General features: G+C 52.4%; 1 protein-coding gene and 3 non-coding genes across 4 annotated transcripts in view; 3 read left to right on the forward strand and 1 right to left on the reverse strand.

Annotated features, from left to right (window-relative positions):
* Positions 1-1,046: 1,046 nt before the first annotated feature.
* LOC121149515 lies at positions 1,047-1,162 on the forward strand. The gene has a single exon (XR_005882675.1). It is a non-coding gene; the product is annotated as a U5 spliceosomal RNA (small nuclear RNA).
* A 2,996-nt stretch (positions 1,163-4,158) lies between these two features.
* Positions 4,159-4,274, forward strand: LOC121149514. The gene has a single exon (XR_005882674.1). It is a non-coding gene; the product is annotated as a U5 spliceosomal RNA (small nuclear RNA).
* Positions 4,275-8,574: 4,300 nt separating this feature from the next.
* On the forward strand, positions 8,575-8,690 carry LOC121149517. Its single transcript, XR_005882676.1, has one exon. It is a non-coding gene; the product is annotated as a U5 spliceosomal RNA (small nuclear RNA).
* An 11,437-nt stretch (positions 8,691-20,127) lies between these two features.
* IGDCC3 (immunoglobulin superfamily DCC subclass member 3) overlaps positions 20,128-24,714 on the reverse strand; it is a 37,922-nt gene continuing 33,335 nt past the window's right edge. Inside the window, exons 6-14 of the mRNA XM_040968455.1 lie at positions 24,477-24,635; positions 23,330-23,495; positions 22,962-23,209; positions 22,619-22,783; positions 21,835-22,026; positions 21,607-21,711; positions 20,741-20,879; positions 20,399-20,609; positions 20,128-20,268 (exon numbers count right to left, since the gene is read on the reverse strand). Of these exons, the coding sequence (XP_040824389.1) occupies positions 20,128-20,268; positions 20,399-20,609; positions 20,741-20,879; positions 21,607-21,711; positions 21,835-22,026; positions 22,619-22,783; positions 22,962-23,209; positions 23,330-23,495; positions 24,477-24,635 (1,526 nt within the window). The remainder of the gene's footprint in view (positions 20,269-20,398; positions 20,610-20,740; positions 20,880-21,606; positions 21,712-21,834; positions 22,027-22,618; positions 22,784-22,961; positions 23,210-23,329; positions 23,496-24,476; positions 24,636-24,714) is intronic.

Consider the following 24,714-nt stretch of genomic DNA (forward strand, 5'->3'; position numbering starts at 1 on the left):
AAAGGTGGAGCAGTGGACACAGGCCCTGCTGTAAAAGGAGAATGTGGCAGCACATTTGGTGCTGTAGCAGAAGGAGAACAGAACAAACTGGACAACTACCCCAAACAAACAATGACAGCTAAAAATCTCGGTCAGTGGAGCCAGTGGACATTGGAAAGGTGACATCATCCTTGGATCGGTGAAATTGGCAGCATTTCAGAACTATCCAAGCCACTTGGACAGAACCCTCAGAGTATGAGACTCTGGGTTGATACCAGGTGGCGGTTCCTCATCCCTGGGTTCTGTCTGGGATGTGTGGAAAGTCATGAGTGGTTTCTCCCTTTGTCTCTCCTCTTCCCCCAGGAACAATAAGAAGAAATAGCAATAAATTGCTATTTGGAAGCAATAAATTCACCCAATTTTCCCTAAACCTCGATCCTTTCCACCTTGATCAACCATGTAACCACTATTTAAAAATAAAATAAATAAAATAAATAAATCCTTACCTTGCATCTGCAGGGATCCCAAATGCCTCCCTCTCAGTGGAACTGAAAGATGCTACCAAGCTCCTTGCAAATCCTCTGGCACTCCTACAGGTGGAGGAGAGGAGCCAGGGTCCAGATCTGTGTTCACTATTTCTTTGCCTGCAGGCAACCTGCCCCCAGCATTAGAAAAACCCCTTTAGTTAAAAGAAACCAGGCTCAGAGTCCCAGTGCACAAATAGGTGAAATGCAACTCTCTCTAGGTGACCAGACACTTTAAGTCCCACGTGAGAAAGTCTTTACTTCACCTTTGTAAAGTGGCCTCAAAGACCTGATAGTTCCCGAGTCTGAGGGACAAATATTTAGGCTCATTTGCATACCCATAATGCATTGCAATAAATTCAAGTGTTCCAATGTTTTAAAAAAACTCATGGTATTTATTTCTTTACTTTTTAAAATTTGTTGCTTTTACTGGAGGATTTTTAGATACACACTGCTGCAGGTGTTATTCCTTGGAATAAGTGTCTACCATTCATTATCTAGGAGTTGGAGTTATACTAATACTGATTTAGAACTAAGCTTGGCATACTCTGGTTTCTCTTCAGATCGTATAAATCTTTCGCCTTTTACTAAAGATTTCCGTGGAGAGGAACAATTCTGAGTCTTTACCCAATTTTTTGAGGCCTTACTTTGGTAAGGCTATATAATTTGTCCAATAACAGGAAAAGGATACCTAAGTGGAGTAGCCAGGCTCTTGAATTTATTGATAAAGGGTGTGCACTTGCAGCCTGGAGTTCTATATCACTCCAGGGACCACATCAACTGTAAGGGATCTCGTATGCTAGCCTTCAGAGGTGGACCGTGTGCTTCTCTCCCACTTGCTTTTTACAGACTGCAGATAACGATGGCGATGGCTGCGTCCTTGGGACTTGCCCCAAAACATACTTAAATTCATGGCTGGGCGTTGAAAGCTTCAGGGCTCCCAACAAAATAATCACGAGAAAATGGGTGCCAGATTCTGTTTGGGGGATCTGCATGTTTTTGAAGATTGGAGGAGAATGCCCAAGAAATTGCCAACTCTTGAAACAGAAGTTACAAACTATTCCGGCTGTCACCATGAGCTGGTTAGTGACATGCTGAGACTGCCACCTACTGGTGTGTGGAGACAAGATTTCTTCTGTGAAAGCTATGAAAACAGGCAGGGTGGCATTCGGCTTAGGGCACCTGACTTAAGCTTGCTACCCACGCAGACTCAACAGGGAGCTGGGATCCAGCGGGGTTGGCTCAAGTAACTGTGGCCCCCTCATCCATGTGGGAGACTGGATTGAGTTCCCTGCTTGCAGCTTTAGGCCTGTGGAATACCTGCTTCTTGGGGATGCTGGGGGCCAGAACATGGAAACTAGGGCCAGCATGATGTAGTAACACACCCACCTATGGCACCAGCATCCCACATGACACTGGATCAAGTTTCAGCTGCTCCATTTCCAATCCTGTTCCCTGCTTGTGGCCTGGGAAAGTAGCAGAGGACGGCCCAAGGCCTTGGGACCCTGCACCCACTTGGGAGACCCAGAAGTAACTCCTGGCTCCTGACTTTGGATGAGCTCATCTCCAGCTATTTCCCATTTTTGGAATGAACCAGCAGATGGAAGAACTATCTCTGTCTCTGTAACTTTTTCAAATAAAATAAGTGAAATCCCTTTAAAAAAATATTTTCCTTGCAAAATCAGATATATAGAGAGGAGGAGAAACAGAGAAGGATCTGTCCGATGATTCACTCTCCAAGTGGCCACAACAGCCAAAGCTGAGCCAATCAGAAGCCTGGAGCCTGGACCCTCTTCCAGGTCTCCCACACAGGTGCAGGGTCCCAAGGCTTTAGGCCATCCTTGACTGCTTTCCCAGGCCACAAGCAGGGAGCAGGGTGGGAAGCTGGGCTACCGGGATTAGAACCGATGCATTCAAGGCAAGGACTTTAACCACTACGTTATTGCATTGGGCTCAAGGAGAGGATTTAGCTACTGAGTCTTCACGCCTTTCTTTTTTTTTTTAAACTACAAGTGCTTTCTGTCCGTGGTCAATTGGATCTGCAGATTAAGGTTCTCCACCTTTGGCCAGCTGAGTGAATCTACTTAAAACTACAATACCTTAGGTTACCTGAAGAAAACTGTTGATATAATTGTTGTGCAGATCCGTTTATTTTGAAAGAGTTACCGAGGTAAACAGAGAGGGATATTCCATCTGCTGGTTTATTCCACAGATGGTCCCAGTGGCCAGTACTGGACCAGGCAGAAGCCAGAAGCTTCTTCTGGATCTCCCACGCGAGGCAGGGCCATCTTCTGCAGCAGCTGGAACACAAACCAGGGCCCATGTGGGATGCTGTTGACATAGGCAGCAGCTTTACCCACTGCACCACAGCATCAGACCTGATAGGTTTTTTTTTTTTTTTTTGCGATGTTAAAAAAATAATGTAAATATTCAAAACTTGTGAGTGTAATGGGAAGCCGACACTGGACCGCATGACCTGAACAGGTGTGATCAGAATTGAGCACTGGAAGCGGGCAGCGCATGAACTGCAGCAGACAGGAGGTCCGTCTGGGATCCCAGGGGCCCGGTTGGCACCCACCCAGGGGTCCAGGGACCAGCCTGTCCAGCTGGATGCCAGCTCAGCACAGCACATAAACACGAGGAAAGTCTATGAGACGAGGCCCAAGTGAGGGCTTGTTGAGTGAACCAGCGATGGGAGAACTCTCCGACTTTTGAAAACTGGGGGCTGAGAGGTGCACGCTCCTGATCTTGAGCTGCCTTTGGTGAGCGTTGATGACCCTTGCCCTTAGGGGATGTACGGTGGCCACGTGGGTCTGGGGTCTTCCAGGTAACCGGTTGGCTCCCTGTGTCCGGGCCTGCAGTTTGCCTCCTCAACCCACTATGGGTGGTGTGTGGTGTTACAGATTAGAAAAAAAATGGCTCTGGAATCGGCAGTTCGGGTCTCGTAGGTCAGCCAGAGCACTCCGTCCCCGCGGAGAATTCGTCCTGATTCAGTGGGAGACCCAGGGAGGCAGGGCTGGCCCGAGACCACCGCTTTGCCGGAAATAGGAAAAGCGCGTCAGTCGGAAAAGGCCTGAGAGCTGGAAAGCGAATCGTGTAGTCAGCTAACTGCCAGGACTCCTCCAAATGCCGACAAACCCAGCACAGCCAACAGGGCAGAACCTGCAGGGCACAGGGCAAGCCAAACCGAACCGAAACCGACACAAACCAGCGCCCGGCTCCAGAAGGAGGACTCGTCGGTCTGCACTCTGTGACGGCCGCCTGTTAATGAAGCCCACTGGCACGGTCAGCGCAGTCCTTCCCTTCAAAACAAATCCACCAGCTCGGACACGCACGCGCACTGCGAGGCCGGCGCGCTAGTCGCGTCCGTTCCCGGGGCCTCCCGCGCGCCCCCTGCAGGCGGCGAGAGGCGCTGCGCCAAGGACTGCGCGGGAACGCGGCTCATCTGCATACCCACAGTGCAGTGCGCGCAGCACGCGTGGACAACACCGCATTTAAAGTCCAGTGCAGGACTGTCTGGTGAGAATTCGGACTTGCACTTGAAAACGTAACGTGACTGCATTTATCGTGCTAGTAGATGTTGCCGTGACGTGGTGACCGTGAGTGTGGTAGGAGTTAGTGGTGCCCGAGGTGTGAGTTGTGGGCGTTGGTTGGTATACTCTGGTTTCTCTTCAGATCGTATAAATCTTTCGCCTTTTACTAAAGATTTCCGTGGAGAGGAACAATTCTGAGTCTTTACCCAATTTTTTGAGGCCTTGTTTCAGCAAGGCTATCTTAATGGTGTTCAATGTAAGATCTTATATAGCGACCTTGGAGTCTAAATAGTTGCAAGGGACTGGGGAACTAAACTGCTGGTTTTTTCAAGTCCTGTCTCACCGTGTGATTGCGATTCCATGGGTCTCCTAATTAGTACAGGAGGCTGTTAGCTTTAGATCAATCCAGTGTTAGTAAACTTGTGGATGAGGACTTCCTTGCGTGTATGTTTTGCTTGACTATGTGTAATATTCTTGAGTATTGGCATGACAAATGAGGTTCCAAAAGGGGGGACAGGAATTGGGCAAATGGCACGCTAAGTCATTGGAAAGTGTTTGCAGCAAGAATAGTTAGCCTACAGTTGGTTGGTCATAGTGTGTATTCAATGTACCTCAGAACAGGGGATGCATTTTGTCGTTGCAGTTAAGACCTTAAGAGACAGCAGCGCCGGCTTGGTAAAATACCTGCCACTTTTGTGGGAAAACCCGCAGCGCTACTGCTCTTGTGGGGGAAAAATGTGCTGTACACACACAGCAAATATGTACAACAGTAATTTTTTCTTGTTTTGATCAGAAAGCAGATTTACAGAGAGGAGAGACAGATCTTCCAGGATCTCCTCTATAGATCTGCCTTTCCAATAAAAATAAATACATCTTTTTTAAAGTCTCTTGATCAGTCTCATTCTTTTTCTGTTCCTGTAAATCTGCCTTTCAAATAAAATAATTTTTTAAAGTGCTTATGCAGAGAGACACTGGTAACATTTCAAAAGTGAAATTTATTTGAAACACAGTGTGAGGGAAATGGCGATCTTCCATCTGCTGGTTCACTCCCCTGATGCTGCAAGCAGCCAGGGCTGGCCCAGGGAAGGCACGAGGGACCCCATCCTGATCATCCATGTGGGTGCCGGGACCCCAAGGACTTGAGTCAACACCCACTGCCTTCCCAGGCACATCAGCAGGAAACTGGATCAGAAGCAGAGCAGCTGGGGCTGCATACAACCCAGTGCTTGAAACTGCTGGGCACTTGGCAAGATCCTGAGTGAGATTTTTGGACATACAGTGAATGGAGATGCATACTGCAAGCAGGATCTACACCCAGGCACTGCCCCCACCCTTAGGTGTAAAATCCCTGACTACCTGCTTCTCAGGGAGACGGGTCCTCGGGGAAGACCCCCTCCCACCCTCCCTGCTCATCGCTGGTCAGAGCAGCCATCTTCTCAGCAAACGCTGCTTGAGGCTGATCATCTGGCAACACCCCAGGGGCGTGGATCCCCTGTGTCCACTAACACTGGCCACAGCCAAGTTCACCCAAAACTGCACAAAGCAAGAGAAAGACACTGACCACTGCCACTCAGTTCAGTGTCTCCAACAGCAAAAACAAACAGGAGCTTGTCCCCCTCCAGTGATATCCCAGGGACCTCAGCTCCTCCTAGCTGGCTGCCTCCCTGCCTATGCCAGTGGCTCCTGTACTGAGTCTCTGCTCACGGTAAGGACCCTGAGTGCCAGGCTACTGGCTTGACCTTAACCAACTCGGGTTGATATGGTAATCTGGGAAGTGAACTAGCAGTTGGATTATCTGTCTCTCTTTGACTTTCAAAATAGAATGAAAAAACATTTTTTAAAAGAATTATTATTATTATTATTATTATTACAAAGTCAGATATACAGAGAGGAGGAGAGAGAGAGAGGAAGATCTTCCGTCCAATGATTCACTCCCTAAGTGAGTGCAACAGTCGGTGCTGTGCCGATTCGAAGCCAGGAACCAGGAACTTCCTCCAAGTCTCCCACATAGGATCCCAAAGCATTGGGCTGTCCTTGACTGCCTTCCCAGGCCACAGGCAGGGAGCTGGAAGGGAAGTGGAGCTGCCGGGATTAGAACCGACACCGATATGGGATCCCAGAGCATTCAAGGCAAAGACTTTAGCCACTAGGCCACACCGCTGGGCCCTATTCATTCTTTTTATTGGAAAGTCAGATATACAGAGAGGAGGAGAGACAGAGAGGGAGATCTTGCGTCCCATGGGAAGTTGGGCTGCCGCCTGGATTAGAACCAGTGCCCATATGCAATCCCAGCGTAGTCAAGGCAGCGGCTTTAGATGCCAGGCCACCATGCTGGGCCCAAGGCTCGTTTATGTTGTTAAGTGGCAGGTTTGAGCCGTCACTTTTGAAGTGTATGCTTCTGTACACAGACAGGTGTGTTGTCCCATACCTGAGACCTTATCAAGGTGCCTTATGTTTCATCTCCCCAGTTTTCAAGCTGTACTTTGGACTAACATCGAATCCAGAAACCTACTGCCTTGTCTTGTTACCTCTTTCCCACCAAAGAAAAGATCCAAGAAATATGGTGGGTGCATTGTGTGGGTCAATGAGGATCATGTAGTAGCCTAAACCGATGCCTGCAGCGCTTCCATCTCCTATGGGCTCAGGTTCGAATCCCGGCTGCTCCAGTTCCTATTCACTTCCCTGTTAATGCACCTGGGAAGGCGGAAAGAAGATAGCCCCGTCGAGTTGAAAACAAAATGGAGTTAACATGGCTCATTGCTAATCGCGATACTTCTCACTTTTATAACTTCTGCCTTGCTTGCTTGGCCATGAAACTATATGAGACTGTGAGCTCGCAGGACAAGTAGCCTACATGACTACGGCATGGATACTTTTCAGTTCCCAGGACTCGAGGTCTGAGGCTGGGTATCTCACAGGTGGTTTCAAGGCCTGAGTCTGGTTATCTTGACCACTAGACTGGAGAAGAGCCAGACACAGGCTGACCGCCCACAACAAGCTTTTGTAAACTGTCCCTGTAAAAACCCTATAAATGGGGCCCAGCGGTGTGGCCTAGCAGCTGAAGTCCTCGCCTTTAATGCGCTGGGATCCCATATGGGCGCCGGTTCTAATCCCGGCAGTTCCACTTTCCATCCAGCTCCCTGCTTGTGGGCTGGGAAGGCAGTCGAGGACGGCCCAAAGCTTTGGGACCGTGCAACCGTCTGGAATACTCGGAAGAGGTTCCTGGCTCCTGGCTTCGGATCAGCATAGCATCCTTCGTTGTGCTCACTTGGGGAGTGAATCATCAGACTGAGGATCTTCCTCTCTGTCTCTCCTCCTCTCTGTATATCTGACTTTCCAATAAATAAATAAATAAATCTTTTTAAAAACCCTATAAAAATGCTCTTCGGGGCCACACTCCGTTAAGAGGTCTTGGTTCCGGGCCCGGCGCGGTGGCACAAGTGGTTAAAGGTCCTCACCTTGCACGCCCGGGATCCCATATGGGCGCCGGTTCTAATCCCGGCAGCCCCGCTTCCCATCCAGCTCCCTGCCTGTGGCCTGGGAAAGCAGTCGAGGACCACCCAAAGCTTTGGGAACCTGCACCCGCGTGGGAGACCCGGAAGAGGCTCCTGGCTTCGGATCGGCATAGTATCGGCCCGTTGCGCTCACTTGGGGAGTGAATCATCGGACGGAAGATCTTCCTCTCTGTCTCTCCTCTCTGTATATCCGCCTTTCCAATGAAAAAATAATAAAAATAAATCTTAAAAAAAATTAAAAAAAAAAAAAAAAAAGAGGTCTTGGTTCCGGTTGCCTTACCTTTCATTGTAATAAAATTTGTGATGAATGTAGCATTCTGTTTCTGTGGTCGAGTGTGGTGGATTCAGCAGCCAAGTCCTTGGGCCTCTGCATCCACCTGGGAGATGTGGAGGGGTTCCTGGTCCCAGTCAGCCCTGCTTTGGTCTTTGCCGTCATTTGAGGAGTGAACCTGCTGGTGGACTGAAACACCTCTCTCTCCCTCCTGCCCCTTCTCTCTGTAACTGCTTTTCAAATAAAAATGAATCTTTAAATGGACGTACATTTTGAGAATTCCGTGACTTGAACAGGTGGGTCGTGGGGCCAGAAGTGGCGAGAAGCAGCACGGGGACTGCAGGAAGCCCGTCCGGGAGCCGTTGTGGAGTGTTTGAAGGGACGGGGAGGTGGAAACTGTGGCTTTGCCAGCAAAAGTGGCGTGGGGTCGCGGGTTTGCAGCTCGGCTTTCTTTCAGCGCTTGCCAGGCCCGGGGCCTCCCGCGCGCCCCCTGCTGGCGGCGAGAGGTGCTGCGCCAAGGACTGCGCGGGAACGCGGCTCATTTGCATACCCACAGTGCAGTGCGCGCAGCACGCGTGGACAACACCGCATTTAAAGTCCAGTGCAGGACTGTCTGGTGAGAATTCGGACTTGCACTTGAAAACGTAACGTGACTGCATTTATCGTGCTAGTAGATGTTGCCGTGACGTGGTGACCGTGAGTGTGGTAGGAGTTAGTGGTGCCCGAGGTGTGAGTTGTGGGCGTTGGTTGGTATACTCTGGTTTCTCTTCAGATCGTATAAATCTTTCGCCTTTTACTAAAGATTTCCGTGGAGAGGAACAATTCTGAGTCTTTACCCAATTTTTTGAGGCCTTGTTTCGGCAAGGCTATTATGACAGTGTTAAAAAGTAGAATGTGTTGTTAAGCGGTGAGAACCTGTTGGATGTGTTCTGGTTCTGTCTTGCTTGTCTTTGGTGTAGTTTCTGTTCTTGATTATGGTGTGACTCCTAGGTAAGGTTTATTTTGTGGTTCATTATGCTGGCTCAGATGCAGGGCTGTTGGGATTAAAACCAACGTACTTATAGGATTTTGATGCATTGAAAACGTAGGACTCCTAGGAGCCACCGCCCCTTTTTGGTAAGATTTATTTTATTTTTGTTGGAAAGTCAGATACACAGAGAGCAAGATCCTCTACGTGAAGAGTGATGACTCACTCCCAAGTGAGCACAACGGCCGACGCTGTGCCGCTCCGAAGCTAGGAGCCTCTTCCGCGTCTCCCACGCTGGTGCAGGATCCCAAAGCCTCCACTGCTTTCCGGGGCCACAGGCAGGGAGCTGGATGGGAAGCAGGGCCGCTGGGATTAGAACCGGGGCCCTTATGGGATCCTGGCGTACAAGGCGAGGACCTTAACCACTGCGCCACCGCGCCAGGCCCGAACCATCTCTTTTTTTTTAACAGAACCGGTTTCTGCTGTTTTCCCTGGGTCAGGAATGGAGAAGTTGCAGCCAGGACTCGAACCCTTGTGGGATGCCAGAAATACAGGCAGAAGCTAAACTGTACACCACAGCTCTGGCCCTGAGAGATACATTTAGGAAATAAATTACAGAAAACTGAATCCTACATTCTCCTAGCAAAGCTGCAGAGTTTATGGAGTGCATGGTGCTGCAGAAGAAGACAAACAACAGCAGGAGGAGGAAGGTGAAGCAGAGATGGCTGTGGTTGGAGGGGGACCAGAGAGGACAGCTGGAAGAGCTGGGGTATGGAAGCATCTAGAAGGAATAGGCAGTGGGCAGCTGTAGCTACCACTGATAGAACAGTTTTGGAGAAAGGTGCCAAGGGAAGCCACTAGCCCAGGCTGGAGGCTTGCGACCAAGGACAGGACAGGCTGCGCTGAGATGAATAGGAACACTGCCTGCCATGGCCTGCCTGCACCCCATACCCCACAGGGAGAACTAGGGCTGAGTCCCCCTCCTCTGCCTCACATCCACTTCCCTACATACCCACCTGGGAAGGCAGCAGACAATGACCCAAGTACCCAGGCCCTGTTGCTGACGTGGGAGACCTGGCTGGAGATACCTAGGAGCTGCTTCTTGTACCCCTCTTTTTATTTTTTTGTTCCCCTTGCTTGTCTCCCACAGATATTCAGCAAGAATGTAGTGCTAGTCCTGGGTGACATGGCGATAGCAGAGGCAGGCATCTGGCCCCAGGGTTAAGCAGCCTACACCCCACACCTGTGTACTTGTCTGGGTAGAGTAGGGATTGGTGCAATGGCTCAAAAGGCAAATCTTCCATCTTCAAGTGCTGACATCCCATATGGGCACCAGCTTATGTCCTGACTGCTCCACTTTCCATCTAATTCCCTCCTTATGGCCTGGGAAAGCAGCAGAAGATGGCCCAAGTCCTTGGCACCCCGCACCCACATGAGAGACCCAGAAGAAGCTACTGGCTCTTAGCTCCTAGCTTGGGACCAGCCCAGTTCCAGCCATTGTGCCCATTTAGAGAGTAAGACTGAAGGTCTCTCTGTGTGTAACTCTTCTTTTCATTCAAATAAGTGAATCTCTTTTTAAAAGATTCTTTTATTTTTATTGCAAAGTCAGGTACACAGAGAGGAGGAGAGACAGAGAAGATCTTCTGTTTGATGGTTCACTCCCCAAGCTGCTGCAATGGCTGGAGCTGAGCCAATCTGAAGCCAGAAGCCTCTTCCGGGTCTGCCACACAGGTGCAGGGTCCCAAAGCTTTGGGCCGTCCTCGACTGCTTTCCCAGGCCACAAGCAGGGAGCTGGATGGGAAGCAGGGCCACTGGGATTAGAACCACCAACCATATGGGATCCAAGCACATGCAAGGCGAGGACGTTAACCAATACACTATTGCGCCGGGCACACAAATAAGTGAATCTTAACAAAATAAAATAAAAAAGAAAACGCTCTCAGTGAACACAGCTCAGCCCCGTCTGCCCGCACCCGTCGCAGGGCGGTGGGCGAGTGGGTGGCTTGCAGTGTGGATCACTTGCATCTCCTCCTGAATGGAGCCAGGCCCACGTAGAGACTTGGAGACCCTCACAGTGGCTCTGGCCTTGCCAGATGGCCCCTCTATCCCCCCTGGGGTCAGCGAGACAGGTGAGGATGGCTGGTGCTCATTTCACTGAGCTGTGAGAAGGAGCCAACAAGAACAGACCCGGAACATTCTGGCACCTGCCACAGCGTCAGCCGCGTGGGTGAGAGCGTGCAGCACACCACCCCGGGTCTGTGTGTCAGAATCCCAGACGAAGGAAGGAGGGCACCCCAGGCGCGGAGGACGTCTGTGTCCCAGAGCCAGGACAGGGGGCCACTTGGCCATCCCGCAGCTGCCTCCCCAACACTGCACACCACAGTAAAGACCCTCGCAGTCTTGATAAAAGGGAGCGGATACACAATTCATTGCCACTTCAGGCCTAAGTCAAAGGCAACGGCACACCCCTCCCCACCTTACACACCGGACCATTGTGGAATTTTCCAACGGTTCTGGAGCCTTTGAAGTGACCAGACCAGACAGTTGATTTATTTCCAGCGAACCTCTCCCTTTGAACCCAGAAGGGTCAAGGTTAATTACATAATAAAACACACGGGCCCACAGCTGCCCCCAGAGGGCGCGCCGCTCTGCGCTGGCATTCCCGATCCCGCCCTCCAACCATTTCCTTCATCAGGGTCCATTAAGAAGAAGAAGAAAACCTGATCCCTCATTTCCTCCCCGAGATATAAATTTTAATTTGCTGGAAAGCAACAAAGGGGCCCCAGACCCTGTGTCCTGGAGCCGGCGGGTAAGGACTCCTGCTCCCCACTCCGGCAGAGACTCATTGATGCTGGTGCCATCAACTGGGTGCACCAGGCTTTCCTTGCCAGCTCAAGTGGCCGTTCACCAGCGCGCCCCGGGATGCTCACCAGAGGATTCCAGTGGCAGCCACTTGGGGTGGCTGCAATGGCAATCCCCATGTCCCCTGAGGATGAAATATGGTGTGTGTGGAGCCAGCAACAATCCCAGGTGTTAGATTGGACAACACCTCTAGATCTTTAGTTGGAATTCTCCTCCACTTCCTCCTTTTCCCACCTAGAGCTTGTTCTCCCATATACCCCTTGTCCCTTCTCCCTGAGCGCCCTCTCCCCACCTTCTACCTTTGCCTCGCCAGAGCCCAGGCTGGGAGCCTTGAAGCACAGTGTTGTACCCACAAAAATATCCCACCCAGGAGCTCGCATTATGATAGCATGGACCACCTGCTTTTTACAACTCTGGCATTCCACATCCGACACCAGTTCCAGTCCTGGCTGCTCAGCTTCCGACCCAGGTCCCTCCTAATGCGCCTGGAAGGCGGCAGAGGACAGTCCAAGTGCTTGGACTCCTGCACCCATGTGCGACACCCTGATGGAGCTCACCGCTCCCGGCTTTGGCCTGATCCAGACCCTGCCACTGCAGCTGTTCAGAGAGTGAACCAAAGGAAGAAAGGGTCTCTATAACTGCCTTTCTGGTAAGTAAGTAAATATATTTTTAAATTTTAATTTTTATTGGAAAGGCAGATTTACAGAGAGGAGGAGAGACAGAGAAAGATCTTCCATCTGCTGGTTCACTCCCCACATGGACACAATGGCCAGAGCTGAGCCAGTCTCTTCCGGGTCTCCCACATGGGTGCAGGATCCCAAGGCTTTTGGGCCGTCTTCAACTAAACCAGGCCACAGGCAGGGAGCTGGATCAGAAGTGGAGCAGCTGGGACTCGAACCCAAATGAGTTCCTGGCACTTGCAAGATGGGGATTTAGTCACTGAGCAATCATGCTGGTCTGTAAAGGAATCTTCTCAAAAATAAAAATAGGGTTCTGGTAGGCTAGTGGGTACCTGTGTGGGAGACCCAGAAGAAGCTCCTGGCTCTTGGGTTCAGATCGACTCAGCTCTGGCCATTGCAGCCACTTGGGAGTGAACCAGCAGATGGAAGATCTTTCTCTCTGCATCTCCTTCTCTCTGTAAATCTGCCTTTCCAATTAAAAAAATCTAAAATAAATAAGTAAATAAAATAAAATGTAAACCACTAAGTACATTCATTCAAGTACCTCTCCTGCTTCCCCAGGCCACCAGCAGGGAGCTGGATGGGAAGTGGAGCAGCTGGGACTTGGTCTGGTACCTGTATGAGATTCTGGTGCTTGCATGTGGAGGATTTATCCATTGAGCCATCATCACATTGGGCCCACAGGAGAGCATTTCTAATTAAAAAAAAAAAAAAAAAGCCATGTTCTTTTACAGTCCTACAGCTCTCTTCACTCACATCCATGTTTCTTGTTTTCTCTATTTTGATTCATACTGATGCAGTGGGTCCTCTCTCCTCTCTGTTTATCTGACTTTAAATTAAAACTCTTTTTAAAGATTTGTTTTCTTTTTATTGCAAAGTCATATAAATATGCAATAAAAAGAAAACAAATCTTTAAAAAAGATATATATATATATATATATATAAAGAAAGACAGAGAGAAAGATCTTCTCTCCGATGATTCACTCCCCAAGTGACCTCAACAGCTGACACTCAACTGATCCGAAGCCAGGAGCTCTTCCGGGTCTCCCATGCAGGTGCAGGGTCCCAAGGCTTTGGTCCATCCTTGACTGCTTTCCCAGGCCACAAGCAGGGAGCTGGATGGGAAGTGGGGCCGTTGGGCTTAGCAACAGCACCCATATGGGATCCTAGTGCGTTCAAGGCGAGGACTTTAGCTGCTAGGCCACTGCGCTGCCCCCACCAAAAAAAAAAAAAAAAACACTTTAAAAAATAAGAAATCTTTCTCTTAAAAAAAAAATAAAAAAAGAAAGAAAGAAAGGAGGAGGAGAGCTGCCAGGAACAGGAGTTCATGTAGGATGCCAGCAGTGCAGACGAAGGCTTAACCTACTACACATATAACACCAAGCCAGATTGATTGATTGATTGATTGATTGATTTTCCAAAATAAGCTACCTTTTGAGTTCCAGTGTCAGACGGTGTGAGGACTCTTCATGTGGATACTGCCGCCTCCATGCCTGATTCCTGAGGCACCTGTAGCGATCCTTGGTCTGCCCTGAATGCACTAGAGACTGGGTGAGGTAGGAGGGAGTACTGCAAGCAACACGGCCGAGCCAGGAGGTCGGAATTCAAGCCCGGGGTCACTGGTTGGCATCTGGGAACTCGGTTTCTTGATCCGACAGGTGTGACCGCTACCCTCACACATCTACTGCCCCCTCCTGGCTGCTCAGCGAGTAACTACCCCCCAGAGCCCCCGTCCAGGCTTTTACCCCAGACAGTGCCTTCAGCTCTAGTGTCCTTCCATTCCTTCTATTCCTCTTCAAAGCCTTCCTGCTCGTGGTACTCCAAGATCCCCAGTTGTCTCTCACAGCTTGATTCCTTAATTAGGATAGGCTGGGTCGAGCACATCCTGTTTGATAAGATTGAGTTTGACACCGGTAGGAGATTGGGTCAGGGTCCCTATGCTGCAATACCCGTTGGCACCACAGGGTGGCGGCAAACTCCTCCAGTTACAGCCTTTCTTCCAGCAGCTCAGCAGGAAGCTGTCCCTCCCTACAAGCCAGAGAGGCCAGGCAGGGGCAGGAATCCACCTTCTTCATTTTTAAAAATGCATTCATTTGGGACCTGGCGCGGTAGGCTAATGGCTAAAGTCTTCGCCTTGAACGCAGTAGGATCCCATATGGGTGCTGTTTCTAAGCCCAACGGCCCCACTTCCCATCCAGCTCCCTGCTTGTGGTCTGGGAAAGCAGTCAAGGACAGCCCAACGCTTTGGGACCCTGCACCTGAGTGGGAGGCATGGAAAAGATTCCAGGCTCCTGGCTTCGGATTGGCTCAGCTGTGGCCATTGAGGCCACTTGGGGAGTGAATCAACGGACAGAAGATATTTCTCTCTGTCTTTTTTCCTCTTTGTATGTCTGACTTTGCATTAAAAAGAAAATATTTTTATTATTTTTATTGGAAAGGTGGATATACAGAGAGGAGAGACAGAGAGGAAGATCTTCCGTCCGATGATTCACTCCCCAAGTGTCCGCAACGGCTGATGCTATGCTGATCCGAAGCCAGGAGCCTCTTCCGGGTCTCCCACGCGGTGCAGGGTCCCAAAGCTTTGGGCCGTCCTCAACTGCTTTCCCAGGCCACAAGCGGGGAGCTGGATGAGAAGCGGGGCTGCCGGGATTAGAACCGGCGCCCCTATGGGATCCTGGGCGTGCAAGGCGAGGACCTTAACCATTTGCGCCACCGCGCCGGGCCCAATCTTTTTTTTTTTTAAATGCATGTATTTGAAGAGCAGAGAGACAGAAACAAACAGAAATCTTCCATCTACTGATTCAAACTCCAAATACAGCAGTCAATGCTTGTTCCAAATCAAAGACCGGAGCTGGGGATCAGTTCTAGGTCTCCTACATGGGTGGCAGAGACTCAAGGAACTGAGCCATCAGCTGCTGCTTCCTAGGGTGGGCATCAACAGAGAGCTGGAATCTGAGACAGAGCTGGGACTTGAACCCAGGAATTCCAACATGGGCTGCGGGCATCTTTGGGCAGCTTCCTAACTACTGCCTCAAATGCAAAGAAGCAAGAAGAAGCAAAAAGAGGTTGGCTTCATTCTGGTAGTGACAGCTGGATCGAGGCTTCATTCACATATCCTCCATTTTCTCATTCATGTGCACAAGTCCCCAGGAGGGTGCAGCCACCACGAGTGCGTCATAGAAAACAGCGAAGTGCACCTGGCCCCGGGCCCCTGGCCTGGCATCCACCAGGTCGCATTCTGTCTCCCTAGAGACAGACTGAGCTATCCTACACGATTCACAGAATCCCTCCCCCTGGCTGGGGTCCGCTGGGCAGCAGATGGTGCCATCTCACTCTTGTTTGATGCTGACTACTATTCCATTGTATGCATCCAGCACATTCTAGCTCTCTAGCTGACCGCTATGGGGCGTTTGGAATGTTTCTGCTTTTTGTCCCTGCTGGGTGACACGGCTGTGTACATCATGTGTGTGTTGCAGTGTGTTGTTGCTTCAGGCATGTTGTGGCATGTTGTGGTGTGGGGTCATTTGTCCCCACACGGAGGAATGGAACTACACGTTACATAGCGACTGAGTTCAGCTCTCTCGGGAGCTGACCAGCCGATGGTGACAGTCACTGCCCTGTCTTAACGCTCACCCCACCCCAGCCATGTACGAGGGTCCCCACTTCTTCACATCCTCAACAACGTTTGATATTTTTTAATTTTTTAAAAATATTTCAGGTTTTTTTTTTATTTGAAATCAGGCAGAGATACAGAGAGAGAAGAGAGAAGGAAAAAAAAAAATAGAGAGAGCTTCCTTTTGCTGGTTTCTTCCTCAAATGCCCACGAAGGCTGGGGCTGGGCCAGGTCAAACCTACGAGCTTCGTTTGGATCTCTCAAGCACTTGGGTCATCTTCCACTACTTTCCCAGGCCACTACAGGGAGCAGGACTCCAACAGGCATGCAGGGCCCGGTGGTGTGGCCTAGTGGCTAAAAGTCCTCGTCTTGAACACGCCGGGATCCCATATGGACACCGGTTCTAATCCCGGCAGCTCCACTTCCCATCCAGCTCCCTGCTTGTGGCCTGGGAAAGTAGTCAAGGACGGCCCAAAGCTTTGGGACCGTGCACCCGTGTAGGAGACCTGAAGGAGGTTACTGGCTCCTGGCTTCAGATCGGCACAGCACCAGCTGTTGTGCTCACTTGGGGAGTGAATCATTGGATGGAAGATCTTCCTCTCTATCTCTCCTCTTCTCTATATATCTGACTTTGTGATAAAAATAAATAAATCTTAAAAAAAAAAAACAGGCATGCATATGGGATGATGGCACACAGATAGTGGCTTTACCCCTGTGCCATAGTACCATCCCTGATTTTTCTTAAGATTCATTTATTTTTGTTGGAAAGTCAGATATACAGAGAGGAAGAAAGACAGAGAGAAAGATCTTCTGTCTACTGGTTCACTCCCCAAGTGGCTGAGCAGGTCTGAAGTTAGGAGCCTTTTCCGGGTTTCCCATGAGGGTGCAGGGTCCCAAGGCTTTGGGCTGTCCTCTACTGCTTTCCCAGGGCACAGGCAGGGAGACGAATGGGAAGCTGGGCCGCCGAGATTAGAACTGGAGTCCATATGGGATCCTGGCACGTGCAAAGTAAGCACTTTAGCCACTAACCTATCATGCCAGGTCCCCCCCCCTTTTTCTTTTTAAAAATTTCCTTTTATTTAATCCCATTTTATTGCAAAGAAAAGAGAGGGAAAAATCTCCCATCCCACAACAGCACTGAACCAGGCCAAAACCAGAGCCAGGTGCCAGAGGCCACATGGGAGGCAAGGACCCACACACCTGAGCCATCACCTGCCTCATTGGCGGGAAGTTGAAGTGAGGAACTCCTTCCAGGTCTGCCATGGAGATGGCAGGGACCTGGAGCCTCCTGGGCCCCTCCAGATTGGGGGTCAGCAGGAAGCTGGCAATCAGGGGTGAAGCCAAGACTCAAAGCTGGCATTTGGTGAGGAAGCAGGCATGGTCCTTCAGCATGATACCCAGTACCCTCCCCCAGGGCCTGCCTGTACCAGGTGCCCAGGCACACATGTTCTCCTTACTCTTTGTCTCTTTTGGCCCAAGGAGCAAGGCCCTTCCCGTCTTGGGGATGCCCATAGCCTCCTTCTAGCTGCTCCAGTGTGGCTGTGGAAGGCCCGTGGTGGGGAGGTACAGGGCTCCCAGAGAACCTATGGGGGGGCGGGGAAGAGGTAGCTGACTGATCTAATTATTATTTATTTTTATTGGAAAGGCAGCTCAGAATTACAGAGAGAAATATCTTCTGTCTTTTGGTTAACTCTGCAAATGATTGCAACAGCCTGAGATGAGCTGATCTGAAACTAGAAACCAGGAGCTTCTTCCAGGTCTGCACACGGGTGCAGGGTCCAATGCCTCGGGCCGTCCTCGGCTGCTTTCCCAGGCCTCAAGCAGGGAACTGGATGGGAAGTGGAGCAGCCACAACATAAACCAGGGCCCACATGGGAACTCCATGCTTGCAAGGTGGGGTTTGAGCCATTGCACTGGGCTCCCCTAATTATTATTATTTTTTAAAGATTTATTTTTTTTTATTGCAAAGTCAGATATACAGAGAGGAGGAGAGACAGAGAGGAAGCTCTTCCATCCAATGATTCACTCCCCAAGTGACCACAACGGCCGGCGCTGTGCTGATCTGAAGCCAGGAGCCAGGAACTTCCTCTGGGTCTCCCACGCAAGTACAGGTCCTAAGGCTTTGGACTGTCCTTGACTGCCTTCCCAGGCCACAAGCAGGGAGCTGGATGGGAAGTGAAACTGCCAGGATTAAAACCAGCGACCATATGGGATCCCTGAGTGTCCAAGGGGAAGATTTTAGCTGCTAGGCCATGCTGTGCCAGGCCCACCCCTACTTATTTTTTAAAGATTGATTTATCTACTTATCTGAAAGGTGGAGTAACTTTTCCAGAGAGAGGGAGAGGCAGAGATCTCCCAGTGCTGGTCCTCTTCTCAAATGTCAGTGATAGTCAGGGTTGGACCAAGCTAAAGCCAGGAATTCCATCTAGTTGTCCCATATAGCCGGCAGGAGCCCAGCCACTTGGGCCACTATATCCTGCCCTGCTCAGGCCTGTCCCGAGTAGGAAAATCAGGGTCCCTGCCTGACTCTAGCTGACAGATCTCCTCGGGAGGGAATAAGGACCTGGAAAGCCACCCCAGAAGGGCCCTCACCCAGAGTACACACAAGGCTGGGTGTCCCTGTGGCCTTGGGCTCCCCCACCCACCCCAAGGACCTGACAGGGCCACCAAGCACACCATACACACAAAACTCAAATTTCACTTTGGCAACAGGACTTTTATTGAGTCAAAAATGTGTGTGACAAAACCCAAGCCAGGTGGCTCCCAAGCCCCCACCCTCCCAGAGGAGATGGGGGACCCCCAAGAGAACGGGGTGAGTGGGGGAAACGACGGACCCTGGACACTGCCTGTCATTTGGGAGAAGGGCAGAGCCCACCGCCACTCTCAGAGTCCCCGTTGGGGACTCGGGCTTCCTAGGCAAACAGCACAACTCCTAACCTGGGTCAGCTACGGGAACGCGGGCGGGGCCAGGGCTATACATTCTAGTCTCAGTCTTAAGGAACACACATAGCTTTCATTTTGTTTAAAAATTTTTTTTTCTTTCTGCTATTAAAAAAAAATGCTTCTGAGTATAACCAAAAATAGCTATTTGTCTCCTTGGTTTTTTCCTCTTCTTGTTAAGTCTTTCAGAGAGCAACACAACAGAAAACAAGACCTGAACAGTCACAGGACAGTAACAACCCTTAGGTCGCCTTGTAGAAAAATAGCTTCCGGCCCCTCCATGTCTCCTGGCGGCTGCACAGCTGCCCAGAGGGTGGAGTAGGCTGGCGTGTCCCGCTGGTCAGAGAACACTGCCCTCACCCCACCCCAGGCACCTGTCACCTGTCCCTCCTGTGGGGCCTTTCAAGGCCCTGATCTGAGGAAGTGGCAATGTCCCCACTCCTTCCCAGGCCACAGGAGGCAAGAGCAGAGTGGACAGGAGCCGGGACACTGCGGGTCATGCCTAGTGGGATAACCATTTTCACTTCTCCTTTCCTCTTATTTTTGGCTTTTTCTTTGTTTTTCACATTTTCTCTGACCAATTCCACCTTCAGTTCTCTGCAGCCCAAGGGGCCACCCTTTTGGGGGGGAAAACGTGTGGGGGGGGTTCAACACGGCTGGGGCTGCAGAGAGGGGGTCCAGTGGCAGCACCCCCCAGCCTTGAGGTAGATGGCTACGTCACACCTGCAAGGGGGACGTGCCTTTTCTTCTTCTTCTTCTTCTTCTTTTTTTTTTTTTTTCCATTTTTCTATTTTGGACAAGAGGGGCGGGAGTAGGGGGTGGGAGGCCCCTGGAGAGGGCTGAGGTAGGAGTGCGTTGGGGCTCCAGGGAGCAGGGCAGGGCCAGGCCCCACTCCCCTAAGGACATTCATTTCGGCTGAGGTAGGTGCTGGGCGCACACAAGTTCCATCCTGAGAAGGCAGCCCGCCACAGGGCGGTGCCAGTGGTGCCAGGGAGGGCGCCACGGTGGCATGGGGTGGGCGGGCGGGGGGACTCCGTGGGCCTGAAATCTCCTTCACTTCCCTCCCTTGCTCATTTTTCTAAAGGAAGTCATTCAGTTCCAAGTCGCAGGATGCGGGGCGCTGGGTGGCATTGAGGGGTGGGGACGATCCCCTCGGGCTCCCTGGGAAGGCCTTCCACGTCCCGCAGGGGCTGTCCCCTGGCAACAAGCGACTGGAGAAACCGCGACTTAACCTGAGAAGGGGCTACTGCCCCGCGAGGGTGAGGCCTGCGTCCTGCGGGAGCTCGGGGGCACCTGCTCGGCTCCTCCCCTCGGGCAGGTGCCGCGGTGGCAGCGGCTGCACCGAGAGCTGGGTTTCCTCCCACAGAGTGGCGCCGGTGGGATCCTGCTGGGGAAACCCAGACACAAGGAGTTCAACCAAGGGCCAGGCTCTGGTCCCGAGCAGGGCTGAGGACCCCCAAGGCGGCCCTCACCTGATCAGAGGCACAGAGACGCGCTGGCTCCCGGGCACTCACCCTGGGTCTGGGCCCGGACTGCGCCGCGGTCCCTGGTGGGGGGAATAGCTGCTCCAGTTCCTTGGCATCCACACCGCCTTTCTCCTCCAGGCCGAGCTGGCCCTGTTCACGAGGCCGTATCCCGTTCAAGGCCAGGATGCTAGGGTCCCTGTGGCTGCGAGGGCCCTGAGGAGGGGACAGCTGGTTTTCCACGTCTTTACACAAAAGCACCCTAAAGGGTAAGACCAGAGTGAGATGGGAAGGACATGAAGCAGAGCCAGGGGCCCTAAGCCCTGTATCCCTGCAGGCTCCGCCCTTCCCCCCATCCAGCCTCGCCCCCTACTCCCTAGGCCCCCCGCACACCTGCCCCTTTGGCCAAACAGCAGGAAGAGGACGCAGAAGATGATGCAGGTGACCCCGATGTGGATGCCGATGACAATGCCTGCGGTGGACGTCTGGTTGCTGGCTTCCTCCTTGCGGCAGTCACAGGGTGGGCTCAGGACTGGGGGTGGGGGCAAGTTGTGGCTGTGGCTCTCCCCGGACTGAAGCATCGCCCACCCACCGCCTGGCCCTGCCTTTGGGGACAACCCCCCAGCGGCTGCCACTCCCAGCCCCTCCTCCCCAGAAGTGGCGGACTCAGCCATCCTGCTCTGTTGTTTCAATTATCACTTCCTGAGTTTGTGCCACATACTGGGAGGGGGCCCTGAGCACACGCCACCTCCTCCTTGCCACAGCTTTCTATTAAGTAGAGATTGTTTTCTGTGGCCGGCGCTGGGGTACAGTGGGTTAACTGGCCACCTGGAATGCCAACTGACGCATAGAAGTCAGTTCCAATCCAAATCCCTGCTAATGTGCCCAAGAAAGCAGCAGCTGATGGTCCAGGAATGAAGACCCTGGTCACTCACATGGGAGACCCAGATGGAACTCTAGGCTCCTGGCTTTGGACTGGACCAGCTCTGGTGGTTGTGGCCATTTGGGGAGTGAACCAGTAAATGGAAGATCTCTCTCTCTTTCTGTCTATAACCCTACCTTTCAAATAAATAAATGTTAAAAATTAAACAAATCTGTGGCCCAGAATTCAAGGAACTTGTCCCCAGGCTTCACAGCAAGAGTCCTGAAGAGCATCTCCCCACAAGGGCTCTGCCACTGTTCCGCCTTGTGTCCCGCTGCAGCCTCCAAGCCCTGCTCTGCCTTCCTCAGATCCTCCCTGTCCCATCCAGGACACTCACTGGCCCTCTCAGATGCTCCCTGCACAGACACGAGGCGGACGGTGGCGTTGCTGTCCCCGTGCTGGTTATAGGCGAGCAGCTTTACCTCGTACACTGCAGTGGGGTCTGGAGGAGGCAGAGGTAGGTACTCAATGACTGCCCCACCAAGCAGCCATGTCCTGGTAGGAGAGGGAGGGGACCCCTGCCAGCCGCTTCCCGGGCCCCCAGCCCCAGCTGTGTCCACCTCACCAAGCTGGCTGAGGTTGTAGGAGGAGGCCGTTCCGGGCAGCAGGATGGGACCAGTGAAGGAAGCCCCGCTTGCTGGGCGGTAAAACAGCTTGAAGCCACCCTCATGCTGGGCCAGACGGGGCCAGGGCTCCCACAGCAGCTGCAGGGAAGTGTCGCCCAGAACCCGTGCTGACAGCAGGGGTGAGGCGGGGGCTGTGGGTACAAGGAGGACTATAGTGAAATTTTGCTTTAAATTGACCATTTATATATCTTTTGTTTTATTTGGAAGGTGGGGACAGAGAGAGAGGAGAGAGAAGGAAGATCTTGTATCTACTGATTCACTCCCCAAATCCAGCTGTGTAGCCAGGGCTGGACCAGGCTGAAGCCAGAAGCCTTGGAGACTTAATGGAGCAGGGAGGGGGACATCTCCTAAGTGGGGAGCTATCCCAAGTCCTTGAGCCACCACCTGGGATCCCTAAGGGTGGCCAATAGCAGGCATTGAAGGTAGAGCAGGATTTGAACCCATGCACTTGGATATAGGACTGAGGCATCCGAGTTGGCAGCTTAACCACAGTACCCATCAGACTGAAGCTCTGGCCACTGGCCCAGCCCCTGTTCTTTCTTCAGCCATATGAGCTGAGGGGTGGGGTCCCCCTAGGCTGGACCAGTGGACTCACAGCGTGGGCTTGCTCAGCTGGTGGCGCCTTCCCAGGAGTTCAGAGATGAGCAAGGAGACCCAGCCCGGGGTGCCCCGTGCCCTGACAGCCTGGGTGTGTCTGGTTAGTACTCCACACTCAGGCCTCACCTTCACCCCGGGTGCTGGCCATGGTGGGGACAGAAGCCGAGCTGGCCCCTCTGGGTGTGTAGGCCTTGATGTAGAAGCTGTAGGCCGTGGAGGGCTCCAGGTCACTGACCACATGCTGAAGGGTGCTCTTGCTGACCGCTTCCTGGTACTCCAGCTCTGGGGGGTCTGGGGAGGCAACACATTTGGGGGTGGGGAGGTTAAGGGGGTGAGGGATCCCCACGGAACCTGGTAGAAGGAGGGTGGCCAGGGGTGGAGTTCAGAAAGCATTGGATCAGGACATTCAAGGTCTCAAAGGAAGAGAAAGGGGGACATAGGCAGAGCCTATACGCCCCATCCCACCCACCAGTGGCCTTCCGGATGTGCAGGACATAGCCAATGATATCCTTGGTGTTGACCAGGGGCTCGCTCCAGGACACACGGACCTCAGTGGGCGACATGGAGGTGGCCTGCACGTTGCGAGGAGGCCCAGGCAGCCCCTCGGCCCACAGCACGGTCAGCCGGGCGCTGGCCTGAGATGAGCCCGCACTGTTCTCAGCCACACATTGGTAGATGGCTTCATCCTCAGGGCCGATTCCAGAAATGGTCAGGGTGCTGTGAGGGCAGGTGAACGGATAGAACTTCAGATGCCTGTCCTTGGTGGGTCCCTGGGCACCAGCCACCTCTGCCCACAGGGTTTACTCATCCCAGGCCCTCACCCCAGCACATAGGCACCTGTTATTATTTTTGAGCCTGACGTGGCCTCCAGGCCCCAGCACCTGTCCATTCTTCAGCCAGGTGACGTGAGGGGGTGGCTCTCCCTGCGCTTGGCAGGTGAACATGGCCGTGGTCCCAGCTGGCCTAGAGATGGACTGTGGATGCTGCACAAACTCAGCAGGGGCTGTGGGGTGCACAGAGTGTGGTGAGCCCCCTCCACACACATTCATGTTCACCCCTGAGACTCCTCAGAATGGGGAGAGCCCAGCCTCCACCTGAGTCTATGCTCAGCAGGAGGCTTACCTCCCTCCCCAGAGAGGGCTCCATTTTAATGACTGTTTAAAAGACTGACATCTGTATCCAAAAGTCATCAAGCTGATCTCCCTGTTGTGGGGAGGAGGGAGAATTGCTACATAAATAAGCATGCTAATAGGGTTGGCTGCACCCCAAAGTGGTAATGAGGAGGAGATGGATGCACCCCCAGAGGCTCTCACTCCCACCCTCCTCCAACCCCAGGCTCGCAGTTTCCACCAGCAAGCCTCCATCATGTTCACTAACAGCCCATAGAGTTCTAAACCAATGGGACTGATGACCCCGCCTCCCCCATTTCCCATTCTAGGGGAAGGAAGCTCCCCCAGAAAGGTCCTGAAAAGGGAAATCCAAGCCTAGGTCCTGTGGTCAGTTGAACCCGATGGCCGGAGGCTGGATGGATTGGCTGTAGGCTGGTGCCTGGCTGGCTGCCTGAGCTTTGTCTCAGCTGGGTATGACAGTGTGCAAATACTCAGGCTGCTGGGCATGCACAGACAGCAAGTGTGAGATTGGAAGTGACACAAGTGTGAATGAACATGGCACACGGGGGAGACACATGTGTTGAGCAACACAGACATGGGCAGAGGGCAGCTGACATCAGCAAGGAAGACCAAGGCAGCCATGAGGCCTAGTAGCTGGGAACTCTGACATCCCCCCAACCCTGTTCCCGACACACACATTCCTGGACCTGGCCTGGCAGCACAGGGCCAGCACCAGTGAAGGACCTGGTGGTGGTGGTGCTGGGGTGACATAGGGTTCCTGGCTTCGGGTGGGAGTGGGGGCCAGGGTTGCTCCTGACAGAGGGAAGCAGGCAGTGGGTAAGTCTGGGGGTGGGTGAGGGTGGCCAACCTCGTACCTTGCACCACCAGCCGGCCCTGTGCCGTCCTCCTCACCCGCGTGCCAGGCCTGTTGGCCGCACACACGTACACACCCGAGTGTTGGACCGTCACGTCTGAGATGATTAGGTTTCCTGTGCCCAGCACCTGGATGCCTTCCACTCCGATGGGGCGGCCATCTGAGGAGCAGGACAGAGGGGCCGGGGTCAGGGAGCTGGGTGTGGGGGAAGAGGGGAGCAAGTCCAGGAATATTCCAGA

Source organism: Ochotona curzoniae, unplaced genomic scaffold (genome assembly GCF_017591425.1).
Source record: "Ochotona curzoniae isolate NIBS_2020 unplaced genomic scaffold, NIBS_Ocur_1.0 scaffold_4701, whole genome shotgun sequence".
Lineage (NCBI taxonomy): Eukaryota > Metazoa > Chordata > Mammalia > Lagomorpha > Ochotonidae > Ochotona > Ochotona curzoniae.